At 45.2% G+C, this 15,952-nt stretch overlaps 1 protein-coding gene across 5 annotated transcripts in view; it reads left to right on the top strand.

The window, feature by feature from the left end:
- The window catches only part of LOC137379655 (structural maintenance of chromosomes protein 1B-like), a 167,302-nt gene that overhangs the window by 86,790 nt on the left and 64,560 nt on the right, over positions 1-15,952 (top strand). Inside the window, exons 18-20 of one of the 5 annotated variants that reach the window (XM_068050805.1) lie at positions 1,827-1,974; positions 10,699-10,716; positions 13,769-13,794. In XM_068050805.1, coding sequence (XP_067906906.1) covers positions 1,827-1,974; positions 10,699-10,716; positions 13,769-13,794 — 192 coding nt within the window. Of the gene's footprint in view, positions 1-1,826; positions 1,979-2,840; positions 2,861-4,453; positions 4,481-10,698; positions 10,717-12,302; positions 12,326-13,768; positions 13,795-15,952 lie in introns of all 5 variants that reach the window. The other 4 variants (XM_068050806.1, XM_068050804.1, XM_068050802.1 and 1 more) reach the window with 4 other exon arrangements.

Here is a 15,952-nt window from a genome sequence, read left to right as displayed (position 1 = left end):
TTGCCTCGCCTGCGGGAGTGGTGGAGGGGGGGGTGATCGGACGTGGCGGTGAGGCAAGGGTAGTCGTTTGGGGGGAGGGAGGATGGCGTCTTGGGTCCCGGAGGTGGGTTGGGAGGCGGGGGCGGCCCTCAGTTGGACACCCTGTGCCCGACTGCCATGGCACCCCCGCCCCCCCCCCCCCCCCCCACCAGCCTTTCATGTCCCCAGCATGCCTGCTTGCCAAGGGTAAAATACCCATGGGGGCGGGTGAGGGCCCTTATGTGGCCATTTAAGGGTCTTGATTGGCCTCGGGCAGGTGAGCCGATTTTCCCCCCCCCCCACTCCACCCGCTGTGAAGTTGGCTGGAGGTGGGAGCAGGGCGGGGAGGCCTCCTGGAGCCTCCCAATCAATTTAATGGCATCCCCACACCACCAACCAACCCGCTGGGGTGGCATAAAATTCAGCCCATGCAGTCACTGCCCCTTTACTCCCACAGGCTGCAATTTTGCTAACAAGCCAATATTGTGGAACTTTATCAAAAGCCTTTTGAAACTCCATATATGCCACGTGAATCATACTGCCCTCATCCACCCTCTTGTTACTTTATCAAAGAACTCAATCACGTTCGTCAAAACGATTTGCTTTTTACAAACCTGTGCTGGCTTTTATTTATTTACTCATATTTTTGCAAGTGCCAATTAATTTTGTCCCAGATTAAGATTCCCCACAACTGACATTAGGCTGAACGGCCTGTAGTTGCCAGGTTTATCCCGCTCCCCTTTTTTGAAAAGGGATGTAGTATTTGCAATCCTTCAGACCTCTGGCATCATATCTAAGGAAAATTGATTTTCTTTGGAACAGGAGAGGCTGAGGGGAGTTTCAATTGAGGTATATAAAATTATGAGGGTCCTCGATAGAATGAACAGGAAAAACCTGTTTTCCTTAGCAGAGAGGTCAATAACCAGGGGGCATAGCTCTAAAGTAATTGGTGGAAGGATTAGAGGGGAGTTGAGGTGAATTGTTTTCACTGCCCGAAAGCGTGATAGAGACAGAAACTCTCATCACATTTAAAAAGTAGTTGTATATGCACTTGAGTGTCACGAAAACTGCGGTCATGGGACAAGGTATTTTGTATCTGTCCCTGATCACATTAAGTAATACTCCACTGGAAGTGGTTAGCAAATTCTTCTATCTTGGGTCCATGGTGACAGACAATCTGTCTCTTGATGCAGAGCTCGATACACACATAGGGAAAACAGCTACTGCCTTAGACCGACTCGCAAAATGTGCATGAGATAAGACCAAGCTGATGGTTTATAAGGCCTGTGTTCTCAGCACCTTGCTGTATGGCTGTGAAACATGGACAACTTACAGCTACAAGGAAAAGAAGCTCAATAATTTCCATTGTCACTGTCTGTGGCGCATTATGGGTATATCCTGGCAGGACAAAATCACAAATGCAGCAGTCCTTTCAAAGGCAGAGCTCCCAAGTATATCAAACAGAAGGTTCTGAATTATCTACCACCAGAGCAACTCCAGGTTGTTTCCCTGTCAGTGATGATGCAAGAGTAGCCTAGATTCTGTTAATTTATTATGGCAGTATGTTTCAAGATGTGCTTAAACAAAAAGTACTCCCCTCTTCAAATTTTGTCTCTTTAAGAAGTTATATATTCCATCATACTAAGAATAGATTCAGCACATGGTCTCTCAGATAAGCGCAAACACCTTCATTTGTACAACAGTGCTTGAGTAGTAGATATCCCTTGTTTTATTTTGACACAATGGTAAAATCAATACTGCAAGCCAAAAAGTAAACAAAAAAATTACATTGTGTGGTTTGTGTCCAGGGAGCTAGCAAAACTTCAGAAGGAATACGTATCTGTGGAAACCTCTATAGAACAAAAAAGATTGGAGAGACACAATCTTCTACTTGCCTGCAAAGTCCAAGATGTACAGATTGAACTTCTCCAAGGCAAACTGGAAGAAATTAGTGAGGTAGATATTAACAGATTTTTTTTCCTGTTTCCTTTTCAGAATGTTCTGTGAATGTTTAGATATGAGTTGTTTCAGTTGGAGAGCCAAATAGTAGCAGGGAAGGAAAGCTCTGGCCGACACCTGCCTGTCACTAAGTACCTTGCAGGAGTAAAGTTCATAACTGGTACATCTCTTTGCAAAAGTCCATACGTGTGGAACTTGATTAAGCAGTTGATAAGAGTAAGCGTGCTTTGACTCACTACACTTAGTGGCAGACATGTCACAAATTGTACGATGTAGATCATTCGCTGTGCTGAAGGCAGGGGACCAGCACATAGCTGATGAGGAAACTCTGAAGATTCAGACAATAATGGTTGGTGTTACTGTCTAAGTTCTGTTAATGGATGTTAAATACCTAGTTGTTGAAGGTAATAGGGTGAACAGGTGTTAAGCGTTGATTATATGTACACCAGCCAAGAGCGACGTCTCAATTCATTCCATCTTCGCTGCCTTCGGAGAATACTTGGCATCAGGTGGCAGGACTATATCTCCAACACAGAAGTCCTTGAAGCGGCCAACACCCCCAGCTTATACACACTACTGAGTCAGCGGCGCTTGAGATGGCTTGGCCATGTGAGCCGCATGGAAGATGGCAGGATCCCCAAAGACACATTGTACAGCGAGCTCGCCACTGGTATCAGACCCACCGGCCGTCCATGTCTCCGCTATAAAGACGTCTGCAAACGCGGCATGAAATCGTGTGACATTGATCACAAGTCGTGGGAGTCAGTTGCCAGCATTCGCCAGAGCTGGCGGGCAGCCATAAAGACAGGGCTAAATTGTGGCGAGTCGAAGAGACTTAGTAGTTGGCAGGAAAAAAGACAGAGGCGCAAGGGGAGAGCCAACTGTGCAACAGCCCCGACAAACAAATTTCTCTGCAGCACCTGTGGAAGAGCCTGTCACTCCAGAATTGGCCTTTATAGCCACTCCAGGCGCTGCTTCACAAACCACTGACCACCTCCAGGCGCGTATCCATTGTCTCTCGAGATAAGGAGGCCAAAAGAATATGTACACCTGATTACAATTAACTAAAGAAGAGCCAGGCAGCACTGGCTGGGTGTTGTTAGGAGTGAAGAAGTAAGCTCCATGGCAAGCAATAAACAGTCTCCACCAAAGCATCCTAGTCTCAGTATCTTCTTCACAGACAGGCTTGGAAGTTTCTCTAACATTGGCAGCAGAGGATGGTTGCCTGAAAGTGAAGATTGGAAACTAAGATTTGTTTTCAGACAGGAAATTAGAATTGGAGTTTTTTTTTAGAAAGCTGTATTTGGAGTTTTTTTTGTTTTGAAAGATGACTGAAACCAGGTGTAAGGTGTTGGGATACGATTTTCCACTACTGTTTTGTGAAGCTGAATGTTACGATCAATAGAAGAATGAAGTTGATCTATGGACATGGGTTCTGCCGTTGCCAAAAAGGAAGCAAGAAATATCCCTTGCACTTGTGCTTCCCGCCAGAAGCAAGGTCAGGCGTGTTCTTGGAGCTAGAGGCTCATCATTTGGACGAGGAAGGTTTGGACAATCTCAATTTATGGATAGAAATTATATGAAAGATGACTTATTGAATGCCTATGAGGCATGGTCGGACTTTGATAAATTTAGAAAAGTGGATGGTTCTTCCATAGAATAATATTATGGAGTTTAACAGACTATATGCAAGGTTGCAGCAATTCTACTTTGGAAATTCCTAAATCAGTACTTGCCTTCAAATTGTTGGATTGTGCTAGGATATCGAACATGGATAGGCTCTTGGTATTAACCGGCATTAGATTCAAAGAAAGAGATACGCTTTTTGATCAGATGTCTGATGCCCTGAAAAAATTTGTGGGAAAATGTTCCTTTCCGGCTGCTTTCGTGGCGCAAATGGGCTCCTCAGCGGTGATGCCGCAGGTGGAAATGCTAGCAGCATTTTGAGACCATTCAAATATGGGGCCCAAATGCCAGTACAAAAGGAGAATCACAAACAAAGCAAATGAGGATAGAGATCCTTTTGGCAGTTATGGCAGAAGGATGAACCCCAGGAAAAACCAAGGGGTGATCAACAGGTGTTAACTGATGTGACTCAAAGTATATTATGCGTTGCATTGTCCAAAAAGGAATAAAAGGGTTTTCGAAAAGACACATGACATGGAAGGCGAGGATGATGCTACTGATAAGAGGACAACCAGCATTGTCCCATAGATGGTTCTGTCCAATGAAAGTACTTCTCGATGACACATATAAAGCTAAGGCCAGACTTGTAGCTTTGAGGAACGATTAGGCAACCAAGAATTTAAGGTAGACTCCCCAACAGCAGGAAAAGCATGTTTGAGGATTTTCCTAGCCCTTTTAGCAACACAATCATGAGAATGTATGTCCGTTGACATCAAAGCAGCATTTTTGCAAGGGGAGAAATTTCAACGGGAAGTATTTATAAAGCCACCAAAAGAAGCTGGAGATATAGAGAGGAAATTATGGAAGCTAAACAAGTGTGTTTATAGGCTAAACGATGCATCCAGGGTGTAGTATTTTTCAGTTAGGTCTGTCCTACTAAAAGCTGGTTGTATTCAGCTAAATGCGGGTCTGGCAATGTTTTATTGGTACCATGAAGAAAAACAAGCAGGTATTTTCTTGATGCACGTAGACTATTTTCTGTGGGGAGGATCTGCGACATTTGAGAAATTTGTGGTAGATAAAGTTATATAGGAATTTAATATTGGAAGTTGGGCTTCCGGAGCTTTTAAATATATAGGGTTGGACTTTAGGCAGACTAAGTTGGGAGTAATCCTAAATCAACAGTCTTACCTAGAGAATGTTAATAGGATCCCGATAAATCGGGCCAGATCCTCACAAAAGGAAGACTCTGCAACCAAGGAAGAAGGAGACCAGTTAAAGAGCTTAATTGGGCAATTAAACTGGTTGTGCACACAAACTAGGCCGGATGCTTGCTATGGTGTATTCGAATTGAGCACCATGCTAAAACGTGCTACGGTTGGGGAAGTGCTGAAAGCAAATAAGACATTGAAGAAATAGAGTTCAGACAAATGTACACTCATGTTTCCAGCCTTGGTGACGTTTCACACGCTAATCTTACCGATGTTTTTTCGAGTGCAGCAGGGTTCATTATATTTTTGTTGGGAAGAAATGACAAATGTTGTCCATTAGCCTGGGAATCTAAGAAAATAGGATAGTTAAAAAGCACTTTAGCTGCTGAGACACTTGCACTGATAGAAGCGATAGATATGGGTATGTATTTATCGAGTATTTTAAAGGAACTCCTATAAGGGGCAATCGGAGAAAGATTTTCCGATAGAATACTATATAGATAACCATTCTGTCTGGGACAATGTCCATCCGACAAAAGGTGTCATGAAAAAGAGTTTGAAGATTGATCTTGAGTACAAAAGAAATGTTGCAAAGAAATGTCCGAAATTAGATGGGTCAATGCAAGTCATCAATTGTCGGATAGTTTTACGAAGAGAGGCGTTTGTTCAAAGTAATTGTTGGATGTCCTCGAAGAAGGCCATTCTGTGTTATGAGTGAGGAAAACGTGGACATTTTTTAATGTTAAGGTGGCTTTGTAATTCTTTTAACAAGTTTCTATTTGTTTTTTTTTTAAAAGGGGAATATACAGTATGTTAATGGCTGGTGCTGTTGAAGGTTGATCGTATAGTAATTATATCATTATTTTGTCTCTCTTTTTCGTTTTGTATAGATGTATTTTATTAAAGAGGGAAATCTGTTAGCGTCTAATAAGTTCTGTTGATGGATGTTAAATACCTAGTAGTTGAAGGTAATAGGGTGAACAGGTGTTGAGTGAGAATTAGTTAATTGTACTAGATGTATATATAAAGAGCCAGCCAGCACTGGCTGGGTGATGTTAGGAGTGGAGAAATAAGCTCTGACAAGCAATAAACAGTCTCCACCAAAGCATCCTAGTCTCAGTGTCTTCTTCACAAAAAGGCTTGGATGTTTCTCTAACAGTTGGAAGTCATTACCTAGAGCTAAGTTTAAGAATAGGTACATAGATCCACTGTTCAATACCAACCACACTTGGTTTACAGACAGCTAATCAGCTGTTGTTTAATCTGCATACCTGGAGTTTTTCATTGGGGTATAGTTAGCATCCATGGTGTGGTCAGCAGGATTGTGGTAAATGCAGTCAACATTTTATGGTATTTTGTACTGTTCGGCGTGGTGTCCACCTAGTGTCATCTCAAACTTATTTGATCTTGGGATTGGGGGATGATGGTAAAGCCACATTCATACCCATTCTTTGTTGCCCTGACAAGGTATTGGTGGGCCCGTTCTTTGAATTGTTTAAATTGTCAGTTCCTAGGTCACTTAAAAGGGTATTAATAGTCAACCGTGTCCACCCCTGGAAGAAACCCTCTCCCAACTCATTTACAACTGCACTTTCAAAATACCAAATGTTCAGCCTTTGACGCTCATCCACCATGAGATTTCTGCAGCTATCTATCTGTTCAACCACACTCTTACCTGCACCTTTCATGGCCTAGTCCCTAGTGAAACCATTACTCTCTCTCACGCTGGCCATTCCCCTTCATAAGGCCCTCATCTCTGCTTCCTTAAGTTCAAGGGACACAAACATGAACAGATATGGCAGACAACTGGTTTAACCACTCACTGCCTGATATGGCTTTTGCTCCATCTGCCAAAGCTGCAAAGATAACCCCTGGCTTATTTTCTCTACTGCAAACAGTCATCTAAACCCTTCTCACTGTCTTCTCCATTTAACAAGCACGAGAAACTCATGGGCTTCTTTGTCACTAAGATTGGGACCATCTGATCAGCTGCCTGTGCTACTTCCCGCCCTTCCCCTAACCCACCAGGACAAACCTCACCTACTGTTCCCCCGCCTTAGCCCTGATCGCACATCTTACTCTACTTTCTCTCAGAACTCCCTTCATGAACTCTCCATACTCATCTTGTCCATGAGACCCACCTTTTTCATCAACCCACTAAACTGCTGACCACCTAACTTCCTTTTGTGGCTCCCAAGTTAGCTGATATTGTGAACAGTTCTCTTTTTCAGGTACTGTCGCCTCCCTCCTTCAAAATTGCTGTTATCACCCTTCTCCTCAAAAAAACAAAACTTGACCCCTCCATACTTGCAAATGTCTGCCCCATCTCCAACTTGCTGTTCCTCTCAAGTCCGTAGGTGCTGTTGCTCCCAAATCTGTGCCCATCTTACCTGGAATTCTATGTTTGAATCCCTACAAACAATACCAAAATGTCTCTCTCATCAAAGTCACAAATGACATCCCATGTGACTGTAATATAGGTAAAGAATTCCTCCTGGTCCTTCTCAACCTGTCTGCAGCCTTTGACAAGGTGACCACACCACACTGCTCCAATATCTCTCCACCATTGTCCAACTGGGTGGACTGCCCTGGTTCCATTCTTATCTATCCAGTTGTAGCCAGAGAATCACTTGGAATAAGCCAGTTCCCAGTTCTGCACTGTTACCTCTGGTGTCCCCCACGGATCTATCCTTGGCCCCCTCCTATCTCTCATCTACATTGTCATGCAGGCTCCCACCTACCAAGAATGAGACACATATATTTCACCACATAGACATTAAATTTGAAAATTCTTACTGGGAAGAAAACAAGGCCGTTGCCAAACCCCTGGCCGGAAAGACATTTTTTTCATACTAGCAGACAGTGTTGGAACCAAGGAACTAGTCCCTGCCCCAATGCACAGAAGAGACCTGGTCAAACCAGTCAGTCACGTGACCACCTGCTGGCCAACTAGGGGTGTTTAAATTGGAGAAACAGTGTTTTTTTTTAGAATTAGAATTAGAACATTACAGCGCAGTACAGGCCCTTCGGCCCTCGATGTTGCGCCGGCCTGTGAAACCATCTGACCTACACTATTCCATTTTCATCCATATGTCTATCCAATGACCACTCAAATGCCCTTAAGTTGGCGAGTCTACTACTGTTGCAGGCAGGGCGTTCCACGCCCCTACTACTCTCTGCGTAAAGAAACTACCTCTGACATCAGTCCTATATCTTTCACCCCTCAACTTAAAGCTATGTCCCCTCGTGTTTGCCATCATCATCCGAGGAAAAAGACTCTCACTATCCACCCTATCTAACCCTCTGATTATCTTGTATGTCTCTATTAAGTCCCCTCTCCTCCTCCTTCTCTCTAACGAAAACAACCCCAAGTCCCTCAGCCTTTCCTCGTAAGACCTTCCCTCCATACCAGACAACATCCGAGTAAATCTCCTCTGCACCCTTTCCAAAGCTTCCACATTCTTCCTGTAATGCGGTGACCAGAACTGCACGCAATACTCCAGGTGCGGCCTCACCAAAGTTTTGTACAGCTGCATCATGACCTCGTGGCTCCGAAATTCGATCCCCCTACTAATAAAAGCTAACACACCATATGCCTTCTTAACAGCCCTATTAACCTGGGTAGCAACTTTCAGGGATTTATGTACCTGGACACCAAGATCTCTCTGCTCATCTACACTACCAAGAATCTTCCCATTAGCCCAGTACTCTACATTGCTGTTACTCCTTCCAAAGTGAATCACCTCACACTTCTCCACATTAAACTCCATTTGCCATCTCTCAGCCCAGCTCTGCAGCCTATCTATGTCCCTCTGTACCCTACAACACCCTTCGACACTATCCACAACTCCACCAACCTTCGTGTCATCTGCAAGTTTACTAACCCACCCTTCTACACCCTCATCCAGGTCATTTATAAAAATGACAAACAGCAGTGGCCCCAAAACAGAACCTTGCGGTACACCACTAGTAACTAAACTCCAGGATGAACATTTGCCATCAACCACCACCCTCTGTCTTCTTTCAGCGAGCCAATTTCTGATCCAAAGCTCTAAATCACCTTCAACCCCGTAGTTTAGTTTAGTTTAGTTTAGAGATACAGCACTGAAACAGGCCCTTCGGCCCACCGAGTCTGTGCCGACCATCAACCACCCATTTATACTAATCCTACACTAATTCCATATTCCTACCACATGCCCACCTGTCCCCTATATTTCCCTCGCACCTACCTATACTGGGGGCAATTTATAATGGCCAATTTACCTATCAACCTGCAAGTCTTTGGCATGTGGGAGGAAACCGGAGCACCCGGAGGAAACCCACGCAGACACAGGGAGAACTTGCAAACTCCACACAGGCAGTGCCCAGAATTGAACCCGGGTCGCTGGAGCTGTGAGGCTGCGGTGCTAACCACTGCGCCACTGTGCCGCCCGTACTTCCGTATTTTCTGCAATAGCCTACAGTGGGGAACCTTATCAAACGCCTTACTGAAATCCATATACACATCCACGGCTTTACCCTCATCCACCTGTTTGGTCACCTTCTCGAAAAACTCAATAAGGTTTGTGAGGCACGACCTACCCTTCACAAAACCGTGCTGACTATCGCAAATGAACTTATTCTTTTCAAGATGATTATAAATCCTATCTCTTATAACCTTTTCCAACATTTTACCCACAACCGAAGTAAGGCTCACAGGTCTATAATTACCAGGGCTGTCTCTACTCCCCTTCTTGAACAAGGGGACAACATTTGCTATCCTCCAGTCTTCCGGCACTACTCCTGTCGACAATGACGACATAAAGATCAACAACAACGGCTCTGCAATCTCCTCCCTGGCTTCCCAGAGAATCCTAGGATAAATCCCATCTGGCCCAGGGGACTTATCTATTTTCACACTTTCCAAAATTGCTAACACCTCCTCCTTGTGAATCTCAATCCCATCTAGCCTAGTAGGCTGTATCTCAGTAATCTCGACAACATTTTCTTTCTCTACTGTAAATACTGGCGAAAAATATTCATTTAACGCTTCCCCTATCTCCTCTGATTCCACACACAACTTCCCACTACTATCCTTGATTGGCCCTGTTCTAACTCTAGTCATTCTTTTATTCCTGATATACCTATAGAAAGCCTTAGGGTTTTCTTTGATCCTATCCGCCAATGACTTCTCGTGTCCTCTCCTTGCTCTTCTTAGCCCTCCCTTTAGATCCTTCCTGGCTAGCTTGTAACTCTCAAGCGCCCTAACTGAGCCTTCACGTCTCATCCTAACATAAGCCGCCTTCTTCCTCTTGACAAGCGCTTCAACTTCTTTAGTAAACCACGGCTCCCTCGCTCGACAACTTCCTCCCTGCCTGACAGGTACATACTTATCAAGGACACGCATTAGCTGCTCCTTGAATAAGCTCCACATTTCATTTGTGCCCATCCCCTGCAGTTTCCTTCCCCATCCTACACATCCTAAATCTTGCCTAATCGCGTCATAATTTCCTTTCCCCCAGCTATAATTCTTGCCCTGCGGTATATACCTGTCCCTGCCCATCGCTAAGGTAAACCTAACCGAATTGTGATCACTATCGCCAAAGTGCTCACCTACATCTAAATCGAACACCTGGCCGGGTTCATTACCCAGTACCAAATCCAATGTGGCATCGCCCCTGGTTGGCCTGTCCACATACTGTGTCAGAAAACCCTCCTGCACACACTGGACAAAAACAGACCCATCTAAAGTACTCGAACTATAGTATTTCCAGTCAATATTTGGAAAGTTAAAGTCCCCCATAGCCACTACCCTGTTACTCTCGCTCCTGTCGAGAATCATCTTCGCTATCCTTTCCTCTACATCTCTGGAACTATTCGGAGGTCTATAGAAAATTCCCAACAGGGTGACCTCTCCTCTCCTGTTTCTAACCTCGGCCCATACTACCTCAGTAGACGAGTCCTCAAACGTCCTTTCTGCCGCTGTAATACTTTCCTTGATTAACAATGCCACACCCCCCCCCTCTTTTACCCTCTTCTCTGTTCTCACTGAAGCATCTAAATCCCGGAACCTGCAACATCCATTCCTGCCCCTGCTCTACCCATGTCTCCGAAATGGCCACAACATCAGGATCCCAGGTACCAACCCATGCTGCAAGCTCACCCACCTTATTCCGGATGCTCCTGGCGTTGAAGTAGACACACTTTAAACCAAGTTCTTGCTTGCCAGTGCCCTCTTGCGTCCCTGTAACCTTATCCCCTACCTCACTACTCTCAACAGCCTGTACACTGGAACTACAATTTAGGTTCCCATTCCCCTGCTGATTTAGTTTAAAGCCCCCCGAAGAGCACTAACAAATCTCCCCCCCAGGATATTGGTACCCCTCTGGTTCAGGTGAAGACCATCCTGTTTGTAGAGGTCCCACCTACCCCAGAAAGAGCCCCAATTATCCAGGAAACCAAAACCCTCCCTCCTACACCATCCCTGCAGCCACGTGTTCAACTCCTCTCTCTCCCTATTCCTCTCTTCGCTAGCACGTGGCATGGGCAACAACCCAGAGATAACAACTCTGTTTGTTCTTGCTCTAAGCTTCCACCCTAGCTCCCTGAATTTCTGCCTTAAATCCCCATCTCTCTTCCTACCTATGTCGTTGGTGCCTATGTGGACCACGACTTGGGGGTGCTCCCCCTCCCCCTTAAGGATCCCAAAAACACGATCCGAGACATCACGTACCCTGGCACCTGGGAGGCAACACACCAACCGTGAGTCTCTCTCGTTCCCACAGAACCTCCTATCTGTTCCCCTAACTATGGAGTCCCCAATGACTAATGCTCTGCTCCTCTTCCCCTTTCCCTTCTGAGCAACAGGGACAGACTCCGTGCCAGAGACCTGCACCCCATTGCTTACCCCTGGTAAGTTGTCCCCCACAACAGTATCCAAAACGGTATACCTGTTGTTGAGGGAAACGGCCACAGGGGATCCCTGCACTGCCTGCTGGTTCCCTCTCCTTCCCCTGACGGTAACCCATCTACCGACTTCTTTTACCTGAGGTGTGACTGCCTCCCTATAACTCCTGTCAATAATCCCCTCCGCCTCCCGAATGATCCGAAGTTCATCCAGCTCCAGTTCCCTAACGCGGTTCTCGAGGAGCTGGAGTTGGGTGCACTTCCCGCAGATGCAGTCAGCAGGGACACTCTTGGCGACCCTTACCTCCCACATTCTGCAGGAGGAACATACAACTGCCTTTACCTCCATTCCCACTATTCTAGATTCCCAACAAGTCTACTGAAAAACCAAACAGAAGACAGAAAGCTGTTTGCTGCTGGACTGACAAGACCTCTTGTGGCTGGCTTGCCACCACCTCTCCTCCTGTCTGCTCTCATCTCTCTCACCAGCTTCGGAAACCATTGAAGGCATATGAACCCCGACAGAGAAAAGTCTGCTATAGTGAACAAGGTTTAAGAAGAATACTGGGCCCTAATGAAAAGCAAGATCTACCTACAAGCAAGGTCTACAACGAGCTCTAAGCACAGTAACAAAAACCCCTCAAACCTCTTTATAATTGCCTCAAACCTCTCTATATTTTTCTTCTGCTCTTTTCTGTCTCTATTTGCATGTGTGTATTGCGTATGCATGCGAGCGTGGGGTGCGGCATGTATCCGTTAACTGAATTAGAGTTTAAGTTGAAGTAAATTTCACTTCTTTAAACCTAGGAAAGCCTGTTTGTGCTCATTTCTTCTTCTGCTCTAATTGAAAAGCGGTGAACAAGGATTCACCAAGGGGGAGCTCAAAACACTGTTTAAAAATTAAATCCTGTTACAGCAAGACCAGGTGAAGGCTGAAAGAGACCCCTGGACACCCTTCTCACCTGGTCGTAACAACATGTTGCTCCTTGACAACATCATCCAAAAATAGTGTCAAATTCCACATGTACATTGATGATATCTAGCTCTACCTCTCCACCACCTCACTTGATCCCTCCACTGTCTCTAAATTAACAGATTTCTTGTCAAAAATCCGATACTGGATGAGCAGAAATTTCGTACGACTAATATAGTGGGAGGTCTGAAGCTATATTTTTTGGTCCCCGCCACAAACTGTCCTAGCCTGTGACTCCATCCTTCTCGGGAATATCGGGATTGTAGGCGCAATCTGAAACGAGTAATTAAGAGCGCTAAAAGGGGTCATGAAATATCTTTAGCAAACAGGGTTAAGGAAAATCCCAAAGCCTTTTATTCATATATAAGGAGCAAGAGGGTAACCAGAGAAAGGATTGGCCCACTCAAGGACAAAGGAGGAAAGTTATGCGTGGAGTCAGAGAAAATGGGTGAGATTCTAAACGAGTACTTTGCATCGGTATTCACCGAGGAGAGGGACATGACGGATGTTGAGTTTAGGGACAGATGTTTGATTACTCTAGGTCAAGTCGGCATAAGGAGGGAGGAAGTGTTGGGTATTTTAAAAGGCATTAAGGTGGACAAGTCCCCAGGTCCGGATGGGATCTATCCCAGGTTACTGAGGGAAGCGAGAGAGGAAATAGCTGGGGCCTTAACCGATATCTTTGCAACATCCTTAAACACGGGTGAGGTCCCGGAGGACTGGAGAATTGCTAATGTTGTCCCCTTGTTTAAGAAGGGTAGCAGGGATAATCCAGGTAATTATAGACCGGTGAGCCTGACGTCAGTGGTAGGGAAGCTGCTGGAGAAGATACTGAGGGATAGGATCTATTCCCATTTGGAAGAAAATGGGCTTATCAGTGATAGGCAACATGGTTTTGTGCAGGGAAGGTCATGTCTTACCAACTTAATAGAATTCTTTGAGGAAGTGACAAAGTTGATTGATGAGGGAAGGGCTGTAGATGTCATATACATGGACTTCAGTAAGGCGTTTGATAAGGTAGGCTGATGGAGAAAGTGAAGGCGCATGGGGTCCAAGGTGTACTAGCTAGATGGATAAAGAACTGGCTGGGCAACAGGAGACAGAGAGTAGCAGTGGAAGGGAGTTTCTCAAAATGGAGACGTGTAACCAGTGGTGTTCCACAGGGATCCGTGCTGGGACCACTGTTGTTTGTGATATACATAAATGATTTGGAGGAAGGTATAGGTGGTCTGATTAGCAAGTTTGCAGACGACACTAAGATTGGTGGAGTAGCAGATAGTGAAGGGGACTGTCAGTGAATACAGCAGAATATAGATAGATTGGAGAGTTGGGCAGAGAAATGGCAGATGGAGTTCAATCAGGGCAAATGCGAGGTGATGCATTTTGGAAGATCCAATTCAAGAGTGAACTTTACAGTAAATGGAAAAGTCCTGGGGAAAATTGATGTCCAGAGAGATTTGGGTGTTCAGGTCCATTGTTCCCTGAAGGTGGCAACGCAGGTCAATAGAGTGGTCAAGAAGGCATACGGCATGCTTTCCTTCATCGGACGGGGTATTGAGTACAAGAGTTGGCAGGTCATGTTACAGTTGTATAGGACTTTGGTTCGGCCACACTTGGAATACTGCGTGCAGTTCTGGTCGCCACATTACCAAAAGGATGTGGATGCTTTGGAGAGGGTGCAGAGGAGGTTCACCAGGATGTTGCCTGGTATGGAGGGCGCTAGCTATGAAGAGAGGTTGAGTAGATTAGGATTATTTTCATTAGAAAGACGGAGGTTGAGGGGGGACCTGATTGAGGTGTACAAAATCATGAGAGGTATAGACAGGTTGGATAGCAAGAAGCTTTTTCCCAGAGTGGGGGATTCAATTACAAGGGGACACGAGTTCAAAGTGAGAGGGGAAAAGTTTAGGGGGGATATGCGTGGAAAGTTCTTTACACAGAGGGTGGTGGGTGCCTGGAACGCGTTGCCAGCGGAGGTGGTAGACGCGGGCACAATAGCGTCTTTTAAGATGTATCTAGACAGATACATGAATGGGCAGGAAGTAAAGAGATACAGACCCTTAGAAAATAGGCGACAGGTTTAGATAGAGGATCTGGATCGGCGTAGGCTTGGAGGGCCGAAGGGCCTGTTCCTGTGCTGTAATTTTCTTTGTTCTTTTTCTTTGTGGCAGTTGTCTGATGCTGCATTAGGCCATTCGCAACCTTGGTGTCATATTTGGCCTCAAAATGAGATTCTCATCACTTCTCCGTGGAATCACTAAAACTGGCTCCATATCGTTGTCTGGCTCTGTCCCTGCCTCAGCTCATCTGCTTCTGAAACCCTCATCCATGCCTATACCTCTAGACTTCACTATTCCAACACACTCCTGGCCAACATCCCACATTTTACCCTCTGTAAAATTGAGGTCATCCAAAACTCTGCTGCCCATGTCTTGATTCGCACGAAGTCTCCTTTCACCCATCACCCATGTACCCAAAAACTGATGTTGGCTTCTGGTTAAGGAATGCCTCAATTTTAAAATTCTCATTCTTGTTTTCAGATTCTTCTCAGGCCTTGCCCCTCCCTATCTCTGTAATCTCCAGCCCTACAACCCTCCAGGCTATCTGCTCTCCTCCAATTCTGGCTTCTTGAGCATCCCCGATTTTAATTGCTGCACCAAAGGTGGCCGTGCCTTCAGCTGCCAAAGTCCTTGCTCTGGAATTCCCTCCTAAACTTCACTGTCTCGCTACCTCTTTTTTTCTGCTTTAAGATGCTCTTTAAAACCTACCTCTTTGACTAAGTTTTTGGTCATCTGCCTTATGTGGCTCAGTGTCAAATTCTGTTTTAAAACGTTCCTCGAAGTGCCTTGGGATGTTTTACTACCTTTAAAGGTACTATAATACATGTTAGATGGAGTCGCATGTAGGCCACCTTTCATAGTTATTTTTAGTGAATTCAATTTCATGGCTTGCCATGATAGATGAACTATAGGTCTCTAACATAACCACACAGCTACCATATCCTGGACATGTCATTTTTAACAGTTAACATGGCCTGAAGATGTCATGCCTAACGATGGAGTCTTGGAGCCAGTGCAATCCTTTGAGGCCAACTCAGAAATTAAGTCTTCCAGTCTGATGAAAGGTCATTGATCTGAAATATTAATTCTGTTTCTCCATTCACAGATGCTGTCTGACCCACTGAACATTTCCAATGTTTTCTGTTTTTCCTTTCAGAAATTAAATATTCTGACCCAATCTTGATTAACCAGCCACCCTGGCACACTAATGGAACCTACAT

Source organism: Heterodontus francisci, chromosome 18 (assembly GCF_036365525.1).
Source record: "Heterodontus francisci isolate sHetFra1 chromosome 18, sHetFra1.hap1, whole genome shotgun sequence".
Taxonomy (NCBI): Eukaryota; Metazoa; Chordata; class Chondrichthyes; order Heterodontiformes; family Heterodontidae; genus Heterodontus; species Heterodontus francisci.
The sequence above is the reverse complement of the archived record's forward strand: the minus strand, read 5'-3'. Positions and strand labels throughout refer to the sequence as shown.